Source organism: Salvia splendens, chromosome 4 (assembly GCF_004379255.2).
Source record: "Salvia splendens isolate huo1 chromosome 4, SspV2, whole genome shotgun sequence".
NCBI classification, from domain to species: domain Eukaryota; kingdom Viridiplantae; phylum Streptophyta; class Magnoliopsida; order Lamiales; family Lamiaceae; genus Salvia; species Salvia splendens.
Window position 1 is genome coordinate 4,276,517 of NC_056035.1, and position 22,460 is coordinate 4,298,976.

Below are 22,460 nucleotides of genomic sequence, written 5' to 3' on the forward strand. Positions count from 1 at the left end.
AGATTTTGTAAAATAAATTAATTTAAAAACGATGCATGCATCCTACAACGTGGGTGTGCTCAAATTATCCTTTGTTAAAAACACAAAAGTCCACATAATAAAATCTCTCAGTCAAGTAATGTAAATTTCCCATACATAAGTTCCAATTACAAAATAAAAACCTGTCATCTAGCATTTAATATATTATTTAAACTTAAAGGAAAAGTCAACAAAATATACTCCCCCAACACTACACGTATCTATTCTCCAAAAGCACTGCTACTGTACTATTGTCTCTCTCTAAATTCTTCAAACTCCCACACCCAATTCGCAAATTCTCTCTGACCCTTCCTCGCAAAATTGGTAATCTAGTTATTGCCCATCTCTCTCTCTCGCTCGCTCGCTGTTGTACCAGCAACAACCGCTGTCATCTCTGCTATCATGCTGTCTCCGTCGCCGCCGCTCCAGGCGGTCAGCTCCTCCATCGGCAGCGCCGCTTCTTCAACCGGTAAGTTTTCCCCCTCCCCTTTCAACTCTAAGGGTTTTAAAGTATTTTAATTGGTTCTCACAAGGCTTAATTTGAATTAGTTCAAAGGGCCAATTACTAGGCTAAATTCCAAGAAACTACCTCTGCGGAGGTAGTATCCGCCATTTGTTCCCGCAAAAAAAAAGTTTCCAGAGAGGGGAAAGAGAGGGGAAAGATGCGAGAGGTTGTCGTGTGTTTACTTATAGACGCGTCTTCCTCTCGCGTCTCTAAAATGAAACACGCGTGACGCATTAGCGTCTCTAAACATACACACAACAAGATCAAGGCAAGCATTATTTTCTCCATTCAAGGATGTATGTGAAGCTGGCGGCTGTGCAACTTCCAAGCGAGAGAGAGGGCCGGTTCCAATAAATGTGTTATTTCCCAAGAAATTGGAATTATCTTCATCCATTAATTCGGCTGAGCATTTTATGAAGCCCACCGCCTCATTCCCATGCGCATTCACTACATGACTGTCATTCCCACAATTCATAGAACAAGACTTGATATTCTCGGCGTCATCATTAAATTCCAGCATGATCATTAAATTCCACCCCCTTCATCTGTATCAACCTCTTCAATCTCCTCCATCATTCTCTGCAAAAAAGCTTTCTTCATCTCCTCCACTTCCTCTAAGGTATGTATAGCCATTTCCTTCGACGCAGCAGACCCGTTTTCCATACCAGAACTTTCATCTTCATCGAACATAGCAGTATCTTCATCACCCTGTCTACACTCGGCGGCCAGAGGCTTTGCCGTAGGATCTGGCAGACGTCTTCGCGACGGGTCCGCCATTGACGGAAGAGGGCAGAAGCTTCGAAATTTCATTCATTGAAACACGCATGAGCAAATCGCGTGTTTAATATGGATACACGCGTGCGCTTCTCGCGTCTTTCCCCTCTCTGAAAACTTTTTTTTTGCGGGAACAAATGGCGGATACTACCTCCCCGGAGGTAGTTTCTTGGAATTTAGCCCCAATTACTACGGCAGATTAAAAATCGGGTCTTGGACAAGTCCTCACAAAGGGTTCAAAATGTTGTATAAAATTCAGTGAGTGAACTATCGTGAGAGTACAATTATGCCATGAAGAAAGAACGTGGGACTTGAGTATACCTCTAGTTTGAAGGAATAAATTTGTGGAGCAAAAATCTGGAAACTCCCGGCTACCCGACTCCTTTTGCTATCTCAGAATTTGGAGGAAAGGTAAAAATTTGTGGAACTGTTTGGGTGTATATATTCACATATAAATTGTAGATTTGAAACTGATATGGAGTAGTTGAAATATATATGGGCTACACGTCTTTTTCAGGGTGGTGGAGAGATTTGAGATTAACTATCGTGGATTTGATATTAAAGAGGGATAGATATCCTTAGATTAAAATTAAGAGACTAATTTTGGGCTCATAACAAGCGGGTTTCTAATTGATAGTAAAAGAATAATTGTTTGGCCCAAAAGTGAAATACTTCTCTCGACAAAAAATAAAGGCGAAAAAATTTTCAAGTGCACAAATGACGGTCCTTTCAAGAACATAATAAAAAGGTAGAAAAAGTCTGGGTGTTACAATGTCTCCGGTCGAGGAATGCCACCGCCGCTGCTGTTCGCCCAGGTCCAGCCACTGCTGGCTCATCGTCTATCCACCGCTCTCTCTCTCTCGCTGCCTCTACACACTCTTTCTCTTCTCTGATATCTTTCAATTTGCAAACCGTGGGAGGTGTGAATTGTGCATATAAATACCACAACTTGTATTTTGGGATTTGATCAGGAGATTTGTTCCTATTTTTCAGCGATGCAGATCGTGGCAGATTTCTTTGTATCAGATTTGAGTGGAAGAAAGAGGAGCGCAACGGAGTCCAAAGTCCGTGAATGGGCAGCGAGAGAGAGTTTGAGAGAAAGAGAGAAAGAAGAGAGTGAGATGGAGAAGGAGGGTGGCTGGCGCTCACCGACGATGGCGAGAAGGGGGCGGCGGTAATCGCTCCGAGACTCCACTGATTTGAGAATGAGGAGGGAGGCGGAATTGAGAGAGTGAAATTGAATTGGGGAAGAAGAAGTTGCTTTGGGATAGGAGAATGCAGGCGACGAGTTCTTTCTTGAATTAGGAACAAATTGAGAGAGAAATAGGAGACGGCAGCGGCATCGAATTGTCACGGAGAGAGAGCGAACAACGACGATGGTTTGTGTGTGGGCGACGAACGCCCCCGTGTGGAAGAGCTGCTCGACGGAGAGCTGTAGAAGAGTGAGCAGAGAGAGAGATGACAGAGTGTGTTTGATTTGAGAAGAGGATTTCAATTCCATTCTGGAATTTCACGTAAGGTGAGGAAGATTAAGGATTTGAGCCTTGTTTTATTTAATGTTTTGGGCCAAAGAAATTAATTTAAATTTGTAGGCCTACTGTTTTGATAAAGGAGATGGCTTTGAGTCAATCTGGTTTGGGCCAAATTAATTGAATGGAAGATTGGATTGGGTCGAAGTGGGTGACCTCACGCACGCTTTTCGAGAACGGAATAAAAAACAAGTTAAGGCTTTAAACGAACGAGGTGGGCTTTCTATCTTACATTAATGTGTAGGCTTACTTTTAAATTTACGCAATATTTTTCAAGTATGAGTTATGTGCTTAAATTCCAAATATGTTGTGTCATGCCGTATTTTGTTTTTGAGGATGTGCCTATCTGATCGCCTAGTGGAGAGTGAGTCCCTACTAGAAGTTATGAGTTTAATCGAATTCGGGTTTGTCTGGGGAGTGAGTCCTTATTCAAACTAGTTTACACAGAGGGGATCGTGCGCTATCTTTCGAGGTGGCCGGTCCAGTGATCGAGTATGTGGCTACGTTCTCGTTTCACATATGAGGTTCAGATATGGTACGAGGAGAGAGAAAAATGGGCTGCAGCCATACTTTTGAGCGAGAAAATGTTTTGGTGACTTGGTCTTTTGTAAAACCCCGAGTTCACTTTTAAATGCTGACACAATATTTTATGAAAATTATTTTGGCATGTGTTCACTGGGTACATCAAGTACTCAGCCTTGCATTTCTTTTTAAAAATGTGCAGGTTGAGCGTGACGGGTGCGGTGGGTATTGAGCAAGACCGTTAAAGAAATTTAAGTGTCTAGAATGTGTCATGTGTTCACACGTGGCATATTCCTTCTCTCAAATGCTTCCGCTGAGTAGTTGTCTTTCTTTTGAGTTCTTGTATCGCTGAGATAATATTCATTTTTGAGTTGTTGATTGTTGAGATACTCTGATTTTATTCGAACTATTTCCATTTATTTCGAGCTATGGTCGAGTTGCGTTATTTTCCCCTTTCTTCCCTACTTCTTTAACACTCCCCTAATCGCGATCAACCGTGTTTTCTATCCTTAGAAACTGCAGGCGTGATACAGTTCTTCTAAAAAAACCATAAATCCACAGTGTGTATATATTATAGTCAATAGTTGAGCACTAACTTCTCCACTATCAGAACATATGTTCAACTATAAATTTATCTATCAATTATTAGTTTTCCACTAGCTCAGTATAAAATGCAGAACTAGAAAAAGTAACTATAGTCTATATACCTACTTTCTTGTACTCCCTCCGTCCACGAAAAATAGAGCACATTTGTCATTTTTGATTATCCACGAAAAATAGAACATATTTAAAAGGGAAAGTTTTCAACAACTTCCCTCTTACTTTTTTCCAATATCTTATGAACTCCACATCTCTCATGAACCACAGACCATTCACAATGTGTCATATTTTCCATGGACGGAGGGAGTATATTTTATTTGAGCCATTTTACTCCGTCTTTCATAACTGCTGATTTGTCTTTTATAGTCTTTAATTTTCTGAGAAACGCATTTCTCTAACAAGTTGGGACAATGGAACGAATGCTGAACTCCTAATATAACATGATATTTAGAATACTATTGTGTCGTCTTTTGAATTTAATAAAATGCACCTATTAAATTTAGTAATCACAATATGTTGTAATTAATTTGCACTAATATGCTATCGTATAGCCTAGTGGCCATAGACGTTTTAGGGCAAACGAAATTTAATCTCACATATTGCAGTTGTATTTATGATACTGCCATTTCCAAGTTTTAATTATAAGCTAGGTTTTGTTCTTGGCTGCATCCGATTTTGTTCAAATCCATCATTAAATTTAAAACAGGCCTAACATATATCCTTTAATATAGTACTAGTATTGATTAATGAGGGATCTATTGTGGCCAATACCATGCGGCTGTATAATCAACACTAAAATACTCCATAAATATTATTCGTACTTTTTACATGCTATTGTAGTTGAGTCGTATTTATTGTAGTTGAGTCGTACCATTGTATCCAAAAACATAGTTGTGGAGATGGTTTGGATTTCTACTAAGAATAGTTACTCCTATATTTTACTTTTAAAAAGCCTCTCTTATAACTGCCTTTTTTTTGTTTCTCGAAAGTTTGGTTCAGCATATTTTTTTCAAGATTGGCATGTTTATGATTTTACATTAAAAAAACGTTAATGATTTTTTTATTATCTTACAATTTATACCGAATTAAAAATCCACACATGCAAAAGCCTGACTAACAGATTTGCTGTGTCATTAATTTGACTACAGAAAAACTAATTTGGACCAGCGACCTTTACACTCATAAATGAATTAAAATCGAAAAATATTACACTCATCCAATATCATGCTAATAAAAGTCACAATCCCTCCCCCCTGCATTTCTAAGAACCCTCCCAAACAGTGCCTTACAATTTGGATTTTGGAGGCAGTAACCAAATTTGTATTAAATGAGTCTATAAATAATAGCCAAAGAAAGGCAGAGGCAGAGCTAAGAAAAGAGGAAAGTGGAGCAAAATGTTTAGAGTGAATATTCCAAAATCAGCAATGCTGAATCAGACAATGGCGATGATGACGCAGCTGAAATGGGCGTGGGAATTCATTCTCTACCAATCCTTCTTCCAGCCACGTGTCAACGAGGCGGCCGAATACTGCGAAGACGGGTTGTCCGAGGAATGCGCGGTGTGCCTGTGCAGGATTGAAGGCGGGGACGAGATTAGAGAGCTGAGGTGTCAACACGCTTTCCACAAGGTCTGTCTCCATCGCTGGCTCGGATACGGCCACGTCACCTGCCCCCTCTGCCGGGACAATGTCGAACCGAGGAAGTTCGCGGCCGACCTCCGCCACGAGCTCCTCCTGTTCAACTTCGCCGCCGTCGACTCCAGCCACGACCGTGCCACGTGGTGGCTACGTTGATTCAATATGGAAATCTAATTCCAATTATTTATACCGTGTGATGTTGATTTTCCCCACGTGGAAATTGTGATTTTCGTTTTGTTTATGTTTTTTTTCAGTACGCATACGCAATGTAATGAAAATCATTGTACAGAGAAAAACAGTTCAGATCATTCTCTTTCTATCTTAAACTAAGTTATTATCGTACATGTTTTTCATTTTTTCCTAAGACCACACCACACCTGGAGTCGGACCCAAGTCATCAGAACATTCAAAATACGAAACTGGATTTTTCTCTCTGTTTTAGCGTATTTCATTGACTCCAGTTGAACACGGAGTATTATAATTATACTATTCGTATGTTAACAAGCAATATGTTTAAATAGATTAAGTAACATAAAAAATAAATCAATCGTTCACAAAAATTAGTTCCAAGGTCATTGAAGCAGCAATCGACTGTATGTGTCTTGATGGAGTACGTACTAAACAAGCCCAACAGCAGTAAAGCCCAAGAAAGAGTATCAGTTCGGCATGACTAAAGAGTTCAGTTCGGCACAACCAAAGAGTTCGGCCCCAGCCTACAGCTCGGTAAAAGCCAACCAATCAAACTCTGCTCTCAGGTCGGCATCAAGCTCTACTCTCAGATCGGCAAAAGCTGCTCGGCAATAATTCAGCAGTTCGGTCTCAGTATTCGACCGAACTGAGAGATAGTGGACTCATGCAGAACCTCCACGACCTCCACTACACCCACGATCTATTTAGTGGTGTCAAGCAGTCATTAACTCATGCAGGATAGTGGACCCATGCAAGATCGCCACGATCTCCACGACATCCACTACCTAGTAAATAGCTGCATGCCACGATCTTGGTCCTTTGTATAAATAGAACCTAGATCTGATAGATAGGGGGACATTCTCTCGATCTCTAGAGATAAAATACAAAATAGCAAGTCTGTATTGTAAGCTGTAGAAAACAGATCAAGCGATACAACTTTGCCTTCTTTTCTTCCCGTGGACGTAGATTTACCTCAGTAAATCGAACCACGTAAATTCTCTGTGTCGTGATCTGCGTTTTTCCTGCATTCACTAACATCAAATTTTCGCGGATTCATCACTGGCGCCGTCTGTGGGAAACAGAGAACCAAATTTGTGATAAAGCGAATTTTTGACCCTTTTTCCACCCCAAAAAAATGCATACCAGATCACATAACACCCATAATACCGTTCGTGATAACCGTGAGGAAGCTAGTCCAGCTCGCAGGTCTGAAAAACGGCCTCGGGAGACATCTACCTCCGGTTCTCACGAAGAAGGAACAAGCCACTCCAGGAGTCATCGCACCGAGTCTTCCCAGCAGCCCGATTTAAATGAAGCTGTCAAGCTGTTCTTGGCCGAGAAGCAGGAGGAGTTCTTAACCTTCCTGCAGAAGAGCCAACAGCCGGAGAAGACAACGACGGATTCTCCCTCCTCGTCTAGGCATGAAAGTCACTACCGCAGTAGTGACGTGTCTTCCAGGAGAAAGAATCCTCAACCCCGACATGTTCCTGTTCCTCCTCGGTACCGGAACCACAGGAGAACTCCATCTCCTCCGTACCGAAGAGATGTCGGGTTCGCCATGTACGGAGCATTAAAGACTCCGTTCTCGGACGATATCACCCGAACTCCTTTGCCGCGGAACTACCGAACTCCGTCGATAACCTATGACGGACTCGTGGATCCTCATGATTTCTTGGGACGCTATCAATATAACATGGCGAACCAGGGTCTCAACGAGGTCCACATGTGCAAGCTGTTCCCCGAGCTGCTCATCGGGAACGCCAGAAGGTGGTTCGACAGCCTTCCTCAAGGCAGCATTAGATCCTACCGAGATCTAATGGATGCTTTCCACAGGAGGTTCTTTCAGAAAGCGGAAGCCCGGATCACTTCGGCTCAGCTGCTTTCTATTCGTCAAGGTCGCGACGAAAAAATCAGCGACTTTATGACAAGATTCCACAAGGAATGCCTGCAAGTAGACGATCTCAACGATCTGCTTGTCATCTCGGCATTCCAAAATGGAATCCTGCCTGGAGCTCTCTACAGGAAGCTCGTTGAGTGCGGTCCGCAGACAGCTCAGGAAATGTGGGACATTGTGGACCAGTACTCCCGGGCTGATGAGGCAGACCGTCGCAAACGGTCGTTAGACAGCTCATCGTCCCGAGGAGACAGAAGGAAGCCCGATCATAGCGATCAGGGGCATCCTCGCCGGACTCCATTTGAAAGAATTCAAAGGGCTCCGGTGCGAGACAGATTGGGACCCCGTCTCAACCCCGAGAAGCCGCCTGCTCAGTTCGTACCGCTGAACAAGTCAAGAGCGGAAATTTTCGAACTACATTCCGATATGTTCGAAAGACCAAAGCGGATGACGAAATCAGCCGTGCGGCGACCTCAGGATCAATATTGCTCCTTCCATCAAGCCCACGGACACGATACCGAGGAGTGCCGAGATTTGGCTGCAGGTATTGATGTTCTTGTGAAAACAGGAACGTTAAAAAAATACCAAAGCAAGCAGCCGAAAAAGAACAAAAGGCAGAGAGGTGCGAACTGCAATCCTCAGGATCCGAAAAGGCATGAGGATCCCGAAGACGACGACGAGCCGCAATATGATGGAGTAATCCAGACTATTGATGCTCTCCCTGCCGGGAAGACTAAGTCGTCCCTAAAAGCAGAACGCAGAGGTTCCAATCAAGAGGAGCCAACACATAAAAGGCTGAAGAAAGACGAAGTGATTACATTTTCAGATGCCGATCCCGTCCCAGCCATCTCTCCTCACCAAGACGCTATTGTCATTCAAGCCGGAGTGGCAAACAAACTGATCCACAGAGTATTTGTGGATACAGGAGCATCAGTCAGCATTCTTTTTAAAGAATGTTTCGATAAAATGGAAGTGGATCCAGCTCGGCTTAGTCCGGCTCCACTTCCTCTGAAAAGTTTCGCCCAGGAGGACACCCGCCCTGAAGGCATTATCAGCCTTCCGATCACGGTGGGAAAAGCGCCTACAAGCTCCAATACGATGATCGAGTTCTTTGTGGTGAAAGCTCGGTCCCCGTACAACATCATCCTGGGGAGAGACTGGCTCAACACAGTTCGGGCCGTTTGCTCTACTTATCACCTCACCATCAAGATCCCTACTAAAGGAGGGATAGCGGTCATCCGAGGTGACCAAAAGAGAGCAAAGGAATGTCTACAAATTGCGCTTAGAAGTGCCGAGCAGTCAGATCGGCACCATCAAGCATAGCAATCACAGCAGCCGGAGTCAGAGGCGATGACCGAAGTCATACCGGAGCCGAACTCGATGACAGTTCAGCTGTACGAAGACGATCCATCCAGAACGGTTAAGATCGGCTTCGCGGGAACGCCTCTACTTCGGGAAAAAACCATCCAGCTCCTCAAGGAGTATAAAGACGTCTTTGCATGGTCTCCGTTGGACATGACCGGAGTGCCCTCCGAGGTAATCACTCATCGGTTAAATATTGATCCTTCGGTCCGGCCGATAAAACAGAAGCAAAGACTCTTTGCGGCAGAACGAAGTCAAGTCATCCATGACGAAGTCCGTCAATTATTGAAGGCGGATGTGTTATTCGAAGTGAAGTATCCTTCGTGGGTGGCCAATCCTGTCATGATCAAGAAAAAGGAAGGAGGATGGCGGATGTGCATAGATTTCACCGATCTAAATAAGCATTGTCCCAAAGATTGCTATCCCCTTCCGAATATAGATAAAAAAGTAGAAGCTTTGATCGGCTTCGAAATTTTCTGTTTTCTTGATTTATACAAAGGATATCACCAAGTGTTGATGGATGAGAGTGACGCTCCGAAAACAGCTTTCATTACCGATTTCGGCATTTTCGCTTATAAAAAGATGCCATTCGGTTTAAAGAATGCCGGAGCCACTTATCAAAGGATGGTAGACAAGCTTTTTCGGCACCTGATTGGAAAGGAGGTCGAAGTGTATGTTGACGATATAGTCGTCAAAAGCAAAAGCACTTCGGAGTACGAGCACAACCTTAAGTCCACTCTCAACGTGCTCAAGAAAGCCAACCTCAAACTTAATCCCCAAAAGTGTACCTTTTTGGTAGATTCGGGAAAGTTTCTGGGTTGTTGGGTTTCAAAGGACGGACTCAAGGCAAACCCCTCAAAAGTTCAAGTCGTTCAGAACATGGCAATGCCGAAGTCCATACATGACGTGCAAAGGCTAACCGGATGTCTAGCCGCACTGAATCGATTCCTTTCCCAAGCAGCCGAAAAGCAACTGCCGTTCTTCAAGGTGTTGAAAAAGGCACCAAAGTTCGAGTGGGGAGCCGAGCAGAAAAAGGCCTTTGACGAGCTCAAAAGTTATCTAGCCGAGCTTCCTATTCTCTCTGCTCCAACCGAAGCCGAAGTAATATTCTTATACTTAGCGGCATCCGATCAAACCATTAGCGCGGTGCTTGTACGAGAAGAAGGCCTAAAGCAGTTTCCCATCTACTTTACAAGCCGAGCATTAAGAGGTCCAGAAACAAGGTATCAACCTCTGGAAAAAATTGCTCTGGCATTAGTAAATGCAGCAAGGAGACTGCGGCCATACTTCTATGCTCACAAGGTATGCGTCTTAACCGATCTGCCTCTTCGGCAAGTTTTGACCAAGCCAGAAGCATCAGGCAGAATCGCCAAATGGGCCATAGAGCTGGGAGAACACTCAATCGAGTACCTACCTCGAAAAGCCATCAAGGGACAAGCCTTGGCAGATTTTCTTGCAGAGGCCAAGTTCGATCAAGCAATCCCTGTCATTGCCGAACAGAAAAATTCTGCCAATGTCGAACTAGCACAGCCCTTGGAATCCGAAGTAGAGCCGCCAGACTGCTGGAGCGGATTCGTAGATGGAGCTTCAAACAAGATGGGAAGTGGAGCTGGTATTTTACTCGTCGCTCCCGACGGACACGAGGTAACCTACTCACTTCGGTTCCTATTCCCCACTACTAATAATGAAGCCGAGTACGAAGCCCTCCTTGCCGGACTCCAGTTAGCGCAAAGTCTGCTCGTCAAATCTCTCAAAGTCCATTGTGATTCACAAGTCATAGTAAATCACATGTTGGGTACAAGTGAAGCCCGTGACGAGAGAATGAAGAAGTATTTGGACAAAGCGCAAAGCATCAGCCGAAGTTTCTCCTATTTTCGGATAATCCGCGTTCCCAGGGCGGAAAATAGCCGAGCAGATACCTTAAGTAAGTTGGCCTCAGATCCGAGCTCAAAGGCGGAAGAATTAATGCATCGAAGCATTGATGAAGCCGAGGTACATTCAGTGTCCAGCTCGCCGAACTGGATGACGCCGATCTTGCAGTATCTGGATCAAGGACAATTGCCCGAGGATAAGAGAGAAGCTCGGAAGATCACGTGCCGAGCACTTCGGTACGAATTTCATGAAGGAGTCCTCTTTAGAAAGTCTTACCTCCAGCCGTTATTGCGGTGCGTAGGACCAGAAGAGACGGACTACATCCTCAGAGAAGTTCATGAAGGATCGTGCGGCAGCCACATCGGAGCTAGAGCTTTAGCTAAAAAAGTTCTAAGATGGGGATATTATTGGCCAACCTTGGTACAAGAAGCAGTGCAGCTCGTCAAGTCATGCCCGAAGTGCCAAATCCATGCAAATATCCCAAGGATGCCGCAGACCGATCTATTTACTATGCAAAGCCCTTGGCCTTTCATGCAATGGGGCATAGACATAGTGGGACCACTTCCTCAAGCTCCTCGGCAAATGAAATTCCTAATCGTTGCCGTGGACCACTTTACAAAGTGGGTAGAAGCTGAACCATTAGCTACGATAACGAGCTCGAAGGCATTGGATTTCGTCTGGAAGAACATAGTGTGCCGATTTGGCATACCCCACATCCTCATCTCGGATAACGGGACTCAGTTCACCGACAAGACGTTCAAGAATTGGTGCCAAGAGCTGAATATTCAACAGCGGTTCACTTCGGTCTCTCATCCACAAGCAAACGGACAAACGGAGGTAACAAATCGTATCCTGGTGAAAGGGTTAAAAGCTCGGTTAGAACAAGCCAAAGGACAATGGGTAGAAAATCTCCCTCAAGTCCTATGGTCCTACCGAACTACACCCACAACCTCCAACGGTGAAACTCCGTACAGTCTGGTGTACGGCACTGAAGCCGTAATTCCGGTGGAGATCGGCGTACCCAGTCCCCGAACTCTAAATTTCTCCTCAGAAATGAATGACGACGGACTGAGAGCCGAGCTAGATCTTGCCGAAGAAAGAAGAGAATTGGCATGCATAAAAGCAGCCAAGTACAAGGAGCAAGTAGCCCGGTATTACAACCAAAGGGTGAAGAAGCTGCAATTTCAAGTGGGAGATCTCGTCTTGAGAAACAACGAAGTAAGCCGAGCAGAAAAGCTGGGCAAGCTCGAACCCACATGGGAAGGTCCGTATCGGGTGTCTGAAGTCCTCGGCAAAGGATCTTACAAATTGGCTCACATGTCAGGAGAACAGGTACCCCGAACATGGCACATTTCCAACCTCAAAAAGTTCCATTTGTAAGAGACAGTCCGGTCAGTCAGTCTTGAGTCCTGTTCAGTCAATGTGCTTTATTTGGCTTACTTGGTCTTTATTTGTCTCTGTGCGTTTTTGTGTGTTTTGTCTGTCTCTGTGCGTGTCGTCTCTTACAAATGGTACTGAGGTATCTTGTTCTTCGAAGGCTGATCCCCTTCTTAGAACATATACAAGCTAAACAATTGTGAGTCAAAGCTTCTACAGAAGATACAAGACCACAATTCAGCTTAAACAAGCAGTTCGTCTGAAACGAGCTGCAACAAGCCAACGATTGTGAGTCAAAGCTTCTACAGAAGATACAAGACCACAATTCAGCTTAAATAAGCAGTTCGTCGGAAACGAGCTGCAATAAGCCAACGATTGTGAAGTCCAAGCTTCTAAAGAGGATACAAGACCACAATTCAGCTTAAACAAGCACTTCGTCTGAAACGAATTGCAATAAGCCAACGATTGTGAAGTCAAAGCTTCTAAAGAGGATACAAGTCCACAATTCGGCTTAAAAATCAAGCACTTCGTCTGAAACGAACTGCAACGAAAGTCCGATTCTCGCGATAAAACTTGCCTGAATTAGGACAAGGGAAAGTCCGATCCACGCGATAAAACTCGCCGAATTAGGACAAGGGAAAGTCCGATCCCCAAATTAGGACAACGGAAAGTCCGATCCGAGCGATAAAACTCGCCAAATTAGGACACAAGCTTAGTCCGGTCAAAGATGTTTATTTCATCAGACCAAAGACGAGTCCAGTCAAAGATGTTTATTTCATCAGACCAAAGACGAGTCCGGTCAAAGAAGAGTTCACTTCATAAGACCGAGGACAAACATCAACTTACCCCGTACCTTTATTCAGAATGCCGAAACTAATTCACTTCGCTTTCCGGGGGGGGTAGTGATGGAGTACGTACTAAACAAGCCCAACAGCAGTAAAGCCCAAGAAAGAGTATCAGTTCGGCATGACTAAAGAGTTCAGTTCGGCACAACCAAAGAGTTCGGCCCCAGCCTACAGCTCGGTAAAAGCCAACCAATCAAACTCTGCTCTCAGGTCGGCATCAAGCTCTACTCTCAGATCGGCAAAAGCTGCTCGGCAATAATTCAGCAGTTCGGTCTCAGTATTCGACCGAACTGAGAGATAGTGGACTCATGCAGAACCTCCACGACCTCCACTACACCCACGATCTATTTAGTGGTGTCAAGCAGTCATTAACTCATGCAGGATAGTGGACCCATGCAAGATCGCCACGATCTCCACGACATCCACTACCTAGTAAATAGTTGCATGCCACGATCTTGGTCCTTTGTATAAATAGAACCTAGATCTGATAGATAGGGGGACATTCTCTCGATCTCTAGAGATAAAATACAAAATAGCAAGTCTGTATTGTAAGCTGTAGAAAACAGATCAAGCGATACAACTTTGCCTTCTTTTCTTCCCGTGGACGTAGATTTACCTCAGTAAATCGAACCACGTAAATTCTCTGTGTCGTGATCTGCGTTTTTCCTGCATTCACTAACATCAAATTTTCGCGGATTCATCATGTCTCATAGTAGAAAGGACAAATTGCGAAAAAACTATGTCAAGTTATAGCATGTCCTGTGACTTTAAAAATTAGGCGAAAACTTTTAAATTTTGGATTTGTTGGTAAGTACATCACAATGAAAATATTACTCCCTCTCTTCCACTACAAATGAGATGTTTCTTTTTTGCTGTTGTTTTGCAAAGATAATAATAAATAGTTAAAGTGGAGATAAAGTAAAATAAGAGAGAAAATGGTATAGAAGAGAGTCGTATATACATTATTATCTTACTTACTTTACTTTATCTCTACTTTAACTATTTATTATTATTTTTGCAAAACAACGTTCGATTTGGAGCGCCTCACTTGTAACGGGACGGAGGGAGTATGTCGCAATGTATTGTTGATGTATTTAAATCAAATTAATTACGTTATTTTCTGTCAATAGACGACATTGTTCAACTCACTATCAGATGTCTTTCCGACTGTTATACCAATATAATTCCACAAAAAAACAAATTTGAGGTGGTGTATGATTGTGAATGTATCCAAACTTTATGATTTTTCAGTCGTTTTGTTTTTTTATTGCAGAATCGAGCTGAATTTAACTAAATTTCATCGTTTTCAATAATTTGACTATAATAATATGAATATTCACTGTTATCTGTCCAACTTGAAATTTTGAGTTGAAAAGTTAAAAGCACGTGATTCCATTTAAATTTTCCCCCATTTTCGTTGGGCAAGAAATTGGAAAAATCAAAGTGTCTAGTTTACAGTCATTTAACCCCTATACTTTTCGTAAGTTATTTGTCAGTCAACAATGCGAGTAATATTTGATCATGACCTGCAAACACACAGAACGACTGAAGCACTATATAATTCCAGAAGCTTTTTTTAATACTCCCTCCCTCCGTCCCATGTTACTTGCACTGTTACTTTTTGGCTCGTCACAAACTCCTTACACTATTTATAGTTTAAGTTAGAATTCATGCATTTAATTAATATGTTAGTTTAAGTTAAGAGCTCATTTATTAAGTGATGTCTCGTTACACTTAAAATTCTAATTTACGTACCCTAAAAAATCAAACCACTTGAGAATTTTCGCTATTTTTATTTTATTTTTTAATTGTATTAATTTGGGTTGTATTTTTATTTGTAGTCCATTGAAATTTAGTTAAACTAAAAATAGTGCTTGTCTTACATTATCTTTTATGGAGTAATAAAAGTGGAAGAGTTATACTCCGTACGATATGAAGAAGCTCAATGACCTTTGATACTATTGCATCGATCAATATTTTTTAGTTTTATAGATATGATAAAGTTATAAAAACAAATTGCTCTGAATTTCTCTTGGGAGATTTATTACTACTAATATTTTGGAATTTGGGGATCCTTGACCCAGGATCTTAGGTGGTCACACTTTTGATCCTAGACTTATCAAATCTCAAGTTGCAGTCAAGAAGTAGTCATTGTTAAATTTCATCAAATTAATAGTAGTAGTCAAATAAATGCATGTGTATGATTAATTGTGAAAAACTAAAGCCGTAAGCAGAGACTTGAAACAAAGTTACAAATAAAAGAACATGAAGTAGGGTGGAATAGGAATCGAATTCTCTATTCAAAATGCGAGCAATTTGGATAGCAAATCAAGAAACGCAAAGTGTAATGATTTATTTAAATATTTTTATATATATAACCTATATACGTTACTGACATTTTAACTTTTTTTACTATTCTACAAGAGAAGAAACATTGAACACAGACATTGATTTAAAAACCGTAGGTTGAATTGAATTCAAATATTTACTATTCTGCAAATTTGTAATAGATACGTAAAATAAAAATGACTTTTATTAAGTTTTAATCGATGTATTCGTCATGTAATTCCTATCGGTAAATTTTTTTATGAGTTGTACGCTTATAAAATTTGAATTGAATTTTATGAATCTAATACCTCCAGAATAGAATATGTCCCGTCAATAAAAGTGATCGATACTGTACTTGCCCAAATTATTTTTAATCTTTTTAACCCCTATTCTATTTATTGTGCATAACTTTTCATTTAGTGATCAAACTGCCCTCTAATTTCATTAAGGGGAAAGGATGTTATAGGTTATAATTTGATTTTTTTTTTGCTAAATTTGGCGTGTATTAATTATACACCAAAAGCATCGTTCTGACTTGTAATTTACAAAACGCTGGCTAAGAATATTTTCCAAAGTAAAGTAAAAAAGAACAACCAAAATTGAAAATTCTTCTGCATTAGTTTTCACGCCAAACTTATTGATCACATTGTAGTTTTCTCAGTATTTCCACATTATTAAATAACAAAGAAACTTCGACGAATTTGCTTATGCGACTAATCCTTGAAACTTATTACTACTACACTTGTAATTCTTGGAAATAGATTCTATGTCGACTGTGTTTTTTTTCAACCACTGAGCATCCGCAGCGGTGCTCGCGCAGACGGACGGCGTCAGTGCCACCGAGCAGCTGACGTGGCGTTTCCTGATTGGCCAGCGGCAATGCCGTTGGCAATTTCGTTTTTTAAAAAAAACTCGAAAATAATACCAAAAAATTAAAAAAAAAAATCAGATTCCCAAAAATATGGCCGTTTTATTACCGTTTTTTTTGAATTTTTTTGAATTTTTTTTTAATTTTTTTATTCTCAAAATCATCTATAAATACACACATTCATCGTCCATTTTTCACATCAAATCATATCACATTCATCCCTCATTCATATTTTTTCATACAACTCATCTACATCTACATCTTCCTCTCACTTAAACTCTCTCTAAAAATGGATTTCATCGATATCATGGCTGTGCCGAGAGGAACGAAACAAGACACACAATGCGCGATACCCGAACCCACACTGAGCTACAAGAAGACCTAATCAAACATATTTGGGAGAAATTCGGCCACGAGTAGTGGGTTTTTAAATTTATGAATTTAATTATGTAATTTTAAATTTTTAGGATTTGAATTATATAATTTTTAATTTTTTAGTAATTTGTAATAGTATTTCGGGTATTTTTAATGTATTCTAATATTATGGAAATGTTTTTATTTAAATTGAATAATAGAATGGTAGGACCCTTGAGCATGTCCTTGTGGAAGAGTATGGATGTGGGTGCTGTGCTCTTACCTAAGAGCATAGAGTAAAAAAATAATAAATGTGATTCCGGACCCACATGTGCTCTTGGACAATTCCAAGTACTGAACAAATGACGTCACACTCCTAGTCTTAACTCTTAATTAATGTAGACTTCAAAACATGTGATCATGTTTTAGACCGTGACTTTACTAAATTATAGTAGTAGATAAAGCAATCTATGTATGTCTCAATTTTCATATCCATTAAATATTCAAAATCAGAAAAAAAAATCCTTCGATTGGAAATTGATAGTTTCCATTCGTACGTAGCAATACTAAATAAGGATGATTTTTTTTATAATTTCCTTTTTTATTGTGATACTCCTAATTTGCACAAATGTATACATACGTACTGCTAGCTCCAAAATAGGGCGGAAAAATTACATTTGTTTAAGATGGAGTCTGTCATGATTTGGAAATAACTCTACTTTATTATGGTAAATATTCTTTTTTATAATAAAGTGGATTTTTATTTTATTAAAAAATAAGCAGTACTCCCTCCGTCCCAAGCTATTAGACTCGCATTCCTTTTTGGGATGTCCCAATCTATTTGACCCATTTCCTCTTTTGGCAAAAAAACATCTCTCTTACATCATTATCCACCTACTTTATTCTCTCTTCCCTCCTCTACTTTTTCTCTCTCTCATACTTTACTCTCTCCACTTTAACTATTTAAATACCACCTCCTAAATTCCTGTGCCCAAAAGAAGTGAGTCTAATACTCTGGGACGGAGGGAGTACTATATTACATCAAATCGAAAGCGGATAAACCAAGTGGACTAGTATCAGAACTATTTTGAAAAATATACCCTTATTTATTCATTTGGACTCGATGACAAAAAGAAAAGTACTCCTACTTGAATTCACTAAATATACCCAAAGAAAAAAAGACCATTTTTTTTCTTTAATCACGTACAAATGTACTTACTCAACTTGGGTGGATTGAGTTGGGGGAGTGTGAAGATCAGTTGAACTTTCGATATAGGTTAAAAATATTTGAAAATAATAGTGAGAAGACGACGACAAAATAGTTTCATCGTAAAGAACAATATAATATCTTTATTTTATTTAAAAGTCTACAATTACTAAATAAGAGCAAAAGAGCCAAAATGTTGCACAACTAGTCGTATGTACTACTCCTTCCGTTCCACAATAGAGGTATTTCATTTTGATTACTCGTTTTGAAAAAATGATAATAAATAGTTAAAGGAGAGAAATAGTATTATCTACCATATTCTCTATCTTACTTTACTATTTTTCTACTTTAATAATTTATTATCATTTTTCTAAAACGAGTGCTCAAAATGAAATGTCTCTATTACTGTGGATTGAAATGATAATTACAAGTAAATATATTGAAAATTCGAATTTTAATTATTTCCGTAATTAAGGTATGGATTGAAATCACAATCCTTAATTAAAAAGTTGACCAATTTTAGTTGGGATTTAGTTTTACAACATAGAGATGATTTGTTTCCTAAATTAATGCTAAAACCGACCGACACTCTCTCTCTCCATATGTGTATATTCTGCAACTACATCTCTCTCTTCACTTCATCTTCTCCAAAATTTGTTTCCATAATAATTATCACAAAAGCTGAAAAAATCAAAAAATTAAAATTAAAACTTGGGCAGAGCCGCGGCTCTCGGCCGCCACAATAGGGCGCCGCACCCCGCGCCCATGGGCTCCCCCTCCCCCGCCGCTGCCCTCCTTGTCCCTAGCTATAGGGAGCCGCAGCCCAGCCACCCCCCTGCCCGGGAGCCGCGGCTCCCTATTGTGGTTACTCTTAGTACCCCTATAATTTAGATTTTTTGTTCAGTATTATTAATAATAAAATCTAATTAAAATATGGAGCATTCAATACTCCCTCCGTCCCCAAAGAATATGCACTTTGGATTCGACACGGATTTTAATGCAAAATTAGTAAAGTAAGAGAAAGGTAGAGACAAAAAGTATTCAAGTATTGTTAGTGGAGAATGGACCCCACCTCAGTGAGAAGAGTTTCCAAAATTGGAAAGTGCATATTCTTATGGGACGGATGAAATATTTTTTATAATCTATATACATATACAATATCCAATTAATTTATAATATGGTTATTAGTAGTAGTATAAGTTACCGTAAAGTATTGTAAACTTTACTTGTGATAAAGATTACTCCTAATACTTTTACAAGACATGATACATAACAAATTATGATATGAATTGTGTACTTTCCTTGCCTCTCCATTTCTCAAGGTTGTGTTACTTAAATCATGCACATAACATTGTGTTTTTCACTCTCTTCATTTCTTATGAGTAGTTAATAACAAAGAATATTTTTTTGTTATGAAGTAAATGAAATAGAATATTTATAATATTAATATATTTAATGAAAAAATAAAAGGATTTAAAGACCAAAAATATAATCCATACCTGAAGTTTTTGCAAATAAGGGGAAAACATTCAATGCAAAATAAGCTTATTTGTAATGCAAATTAGAAATTATTGCGATGCAATTATTGTTGTGAATGAATTAACATACTGCTAGATTAAAAAAATAATTACTAAAATTAACAAATACTATGATACTGCATATTACTATATTATACTCCTATTACGATAAGTATAAAATTAACATGAGTTATAATAAAACGTTTATTGGCGAAAATGTATGAATTTTATAACGAAAATATGATCATTACATAAATATTCTTTAATTATGATTAATTTTAGTTACTAAATGGCTTAATTTTAACCGCGTGGCAAATTCAGATACATTCGATCAACATATAAAGGGCAAATAATAATGGAGGTATGTTAGCATCCACAACCGTGCTCTTGCCAGCGGCACGGTTGTGGGCCCGGGCGGTACTATTCATGCCTGCTCTCTGGCAAGAGCACAACACCCACAACTGTGCTCTTCCGCAAGGACGAGCACAATTAATATAAAATTCAATTACACAACAACATTTTCATAATACTAAAATTCATTAAAAAAACCACAATAAAAATTACAAATTACAAATAAAATAAAAAGACATAATTAAAATCCTAAAAATTAAAAATTACATAATTAAAATACTAAAAATTAAAAATTACATAATTAAACTCCTAAAAATTAAAAATTACATAATTATTGGCTAATATAACCCGAGGAAGACTACGCATCCGGCGGCACCAACCCCAATTGTTTTTGGAGACCCAATATCATGGACTCGTGCGTTTGAAGTTGCGTGGGGGTCATAGTTGACCTATCGGCCATATTGAGTTGGGCCAAAAGGGCCCACAACGAGTTGTTCGGGGGTGGAGGTGGAACATAGGGTGCGGGTTCGGGAGCAGGGGCAGATGGAGTCGCGGTGCGACGTCGTTCGGCCGCCGCCTTCTTCCTACCTTGCGGTCGGCGTCGGGAACCGCTTGGTCCGGCATCGGGGCTACCCAAGTTAGCTCCGGCGAGTTGGCTAGCCACTTCTTCCGAGCCGGAGTCGGATAGTGCTACCGACCGTGAGCGTTTGGAGGAGCCGCTAGAGGAGGATGTTATGCCTCCCTTATACTTCGGGTGCGTCCGCGTCTCCTGCCAAACGTTAAGATATTTGAACGACTTACCGTTCATGGATTGGTAGGTGCTCAGCGAGGCGGTGATGATGTCGACCTCGCTTTGGCCGCTCCCGGCATTCCGGGACTCCTGGATGAAATAGCCGTTGAACTTGCCAATTTCTTCGTTGGCTCGGCCGATGCAGTTGCGCACCATACTCTCGTTGCGCTCGATCGTTCCCGGCGGCCGGTGTGCATTGTACCGGCTAGAGACGCGCCACCAAAAGTGATCGCCGGATTGGTTCGTTCCAACCACCGCATCTTCGGAGATTTCCAAGTACGCCTTGAACAATCTTTCCATCTCCGCCGGTGAGTACGGTGTGCGGACACCGGCGCGAGATGGAGGATTCGGCATTTGGGAAGGGGCGCGAGGCCTAGGCTCCGGTGTCCACCCGTAGCGCCCATCGGAGGCACCTTGATCGTCGATTGGGTATGGCCGGTAGCCACTCGGAACGCCCGAATCTTGGGTGAGAGGAGGGGCCGAATATTCCGTTTCCGGACTAGGAAACGGTTGCGAACCGAACCATTCGGGGTTCCAACCGTGAGAGCCGCTTGGGTTGTCGTCGTTACCGGACATAGTGGTGTTGTAGGGTGTGAGAGGAAGATGAAAATGGATATGAGAGATTGAAGATGAGAATGGAGATGAGAGAATGATGATGAGAATTGTGTAGTGAAAGTGTGAATTTTTGGGAGTGAAATTGGGGGTATTTATAGATGAAAGTGTGTATTTTTGGGGTAAAAAAAATAAAAAAAAATTAAAAAGTGGGGAAAAACGGTTATAAACGGATATAATTTTTTGGGGAAGTGAAATTTTTTTTTTTTATTTTTTATCGGTTTTTTTAATAAAAAACCGATTTTAAAAAAAAAATAAAAAATTGTTTGAAACCAACGGCTATGCCGTTGGCGAATGGGAGAGTGACACGTGTGCGTCCGCTGGCACGGACGTGCTCGATACATCGAGCAGCGCCGTGCCAGCGGCGCGGTTGCAGCGGCGGCGGTTCTTCGCCTTGCCGCTGGCACGGACGGCGGTGGCGCCAACCGCCACCGCTGCGGATGCTCTTAGTCCCTTACGTACTAATGTATGATGCGACAACATAAATATATATAAGAATATTAGTGATACAGAAATTCAAAACTTAGGGACTTAAAAATAAGCACGCCAAGAATCCTAAAATTCAACTTTAAGAGCTCAGTCCAAAAATACATCTTGCCGAGTAAAATATTAATTTCAAGAAAAGTAACGACAACATATGCATCTCAGGTGAGCATTGTTGAATAGAAAGGCTCACAACTATACACTTATTTAGTCCATGTGTTTGACTGTTTTGCAAGAAAATTCATAAACAAATTCATTTAATTAATCAACAATTGCATTCCTTTTCAATATTTCCGTGCCTATATATACCACAATTCCTAAACATAATAATCGAACACACCCAAACACAAAAATTTGAATCATTAGCCACAATGATTCGAATTGTTCCAAAATCTCCCCTACTAAACTACGTCGTTCAATTCAGCATGCATATGCAATGGGCGTTGGATTGTCTTCTTCGCCTATCCTTTTTCCAACATTCAAATGCCATATTATTGCCCGAATATTTCGACGATTTTAACGTTGCATGCTACAAAGAGATCGTTGGGAGCTGCGACGAATCGGGGGAGTGTGCGATTTGCTTGTGTCGGATCGAAGGAGAGGACGAGGTTCGGGAGTTGAGATGCGACCATTTTTTTCATCGAGGCTGTTTGGATAGGTGGTTGGGGTACGGACACTTTTCGTGCCCGGTGTGTCGGAATAAACTGAAGGCGCCGCACGTGGCAGAGCACCACCGTGAGGTGGTGTTCATTGACTTCTGCGATCCCGGGTATGGTGACCGGGACCGGTGGTGGCTGCGGTGAGGCGGCTGATGGTGGTTAGTTAT

General features: G+C 41.0%; 1 protein-coding gene and 1 long non-coding RNA gene across 2 annotated transcripts; both read left to right on the top strand.

Moving 5' to 3' along the window:
* Window positions 1–192: 192 nt before the first annotated feature.
* Window positions 193–3,030, top strand: LOC121798561. The gene is made up of 2 exons (XR_006050070.1): window positions 193–2,816; window positions 2,890–3,030. It is a non-coding gene; the product is annotated as an uncharacterized LOC121798561 (long non-coding RNA).
* A 2,357-nt stretch (window positions 3,031–5,387) lies between these two features.
* LOC121800335 (brassinosteroid-responsive RING protein 1-like) lies at window positions 5,388–5,741 on the top strand. Its single transcript, XM_042199909.1, has one exon. The coding sequence runs from the start codon at window positions 5,388–5,390 to the stop codon at window positions 5,739–5,741; it is 354 nt and encodes a 117-aa protein (XP_042055843.1).
* The last annotated feature ends 16,719 nt before the right edge of the window (window positions 5,742–22,460 follow it).

Coding starts and splice junctions, on each gene's coding strand:
- LOC121800335 (XM_042199909.1), top strand. CDS start 5,388: ATGGCGATGATGACGCAGCTGAAATGGGCGTGGGAATTCATTCTCTAC.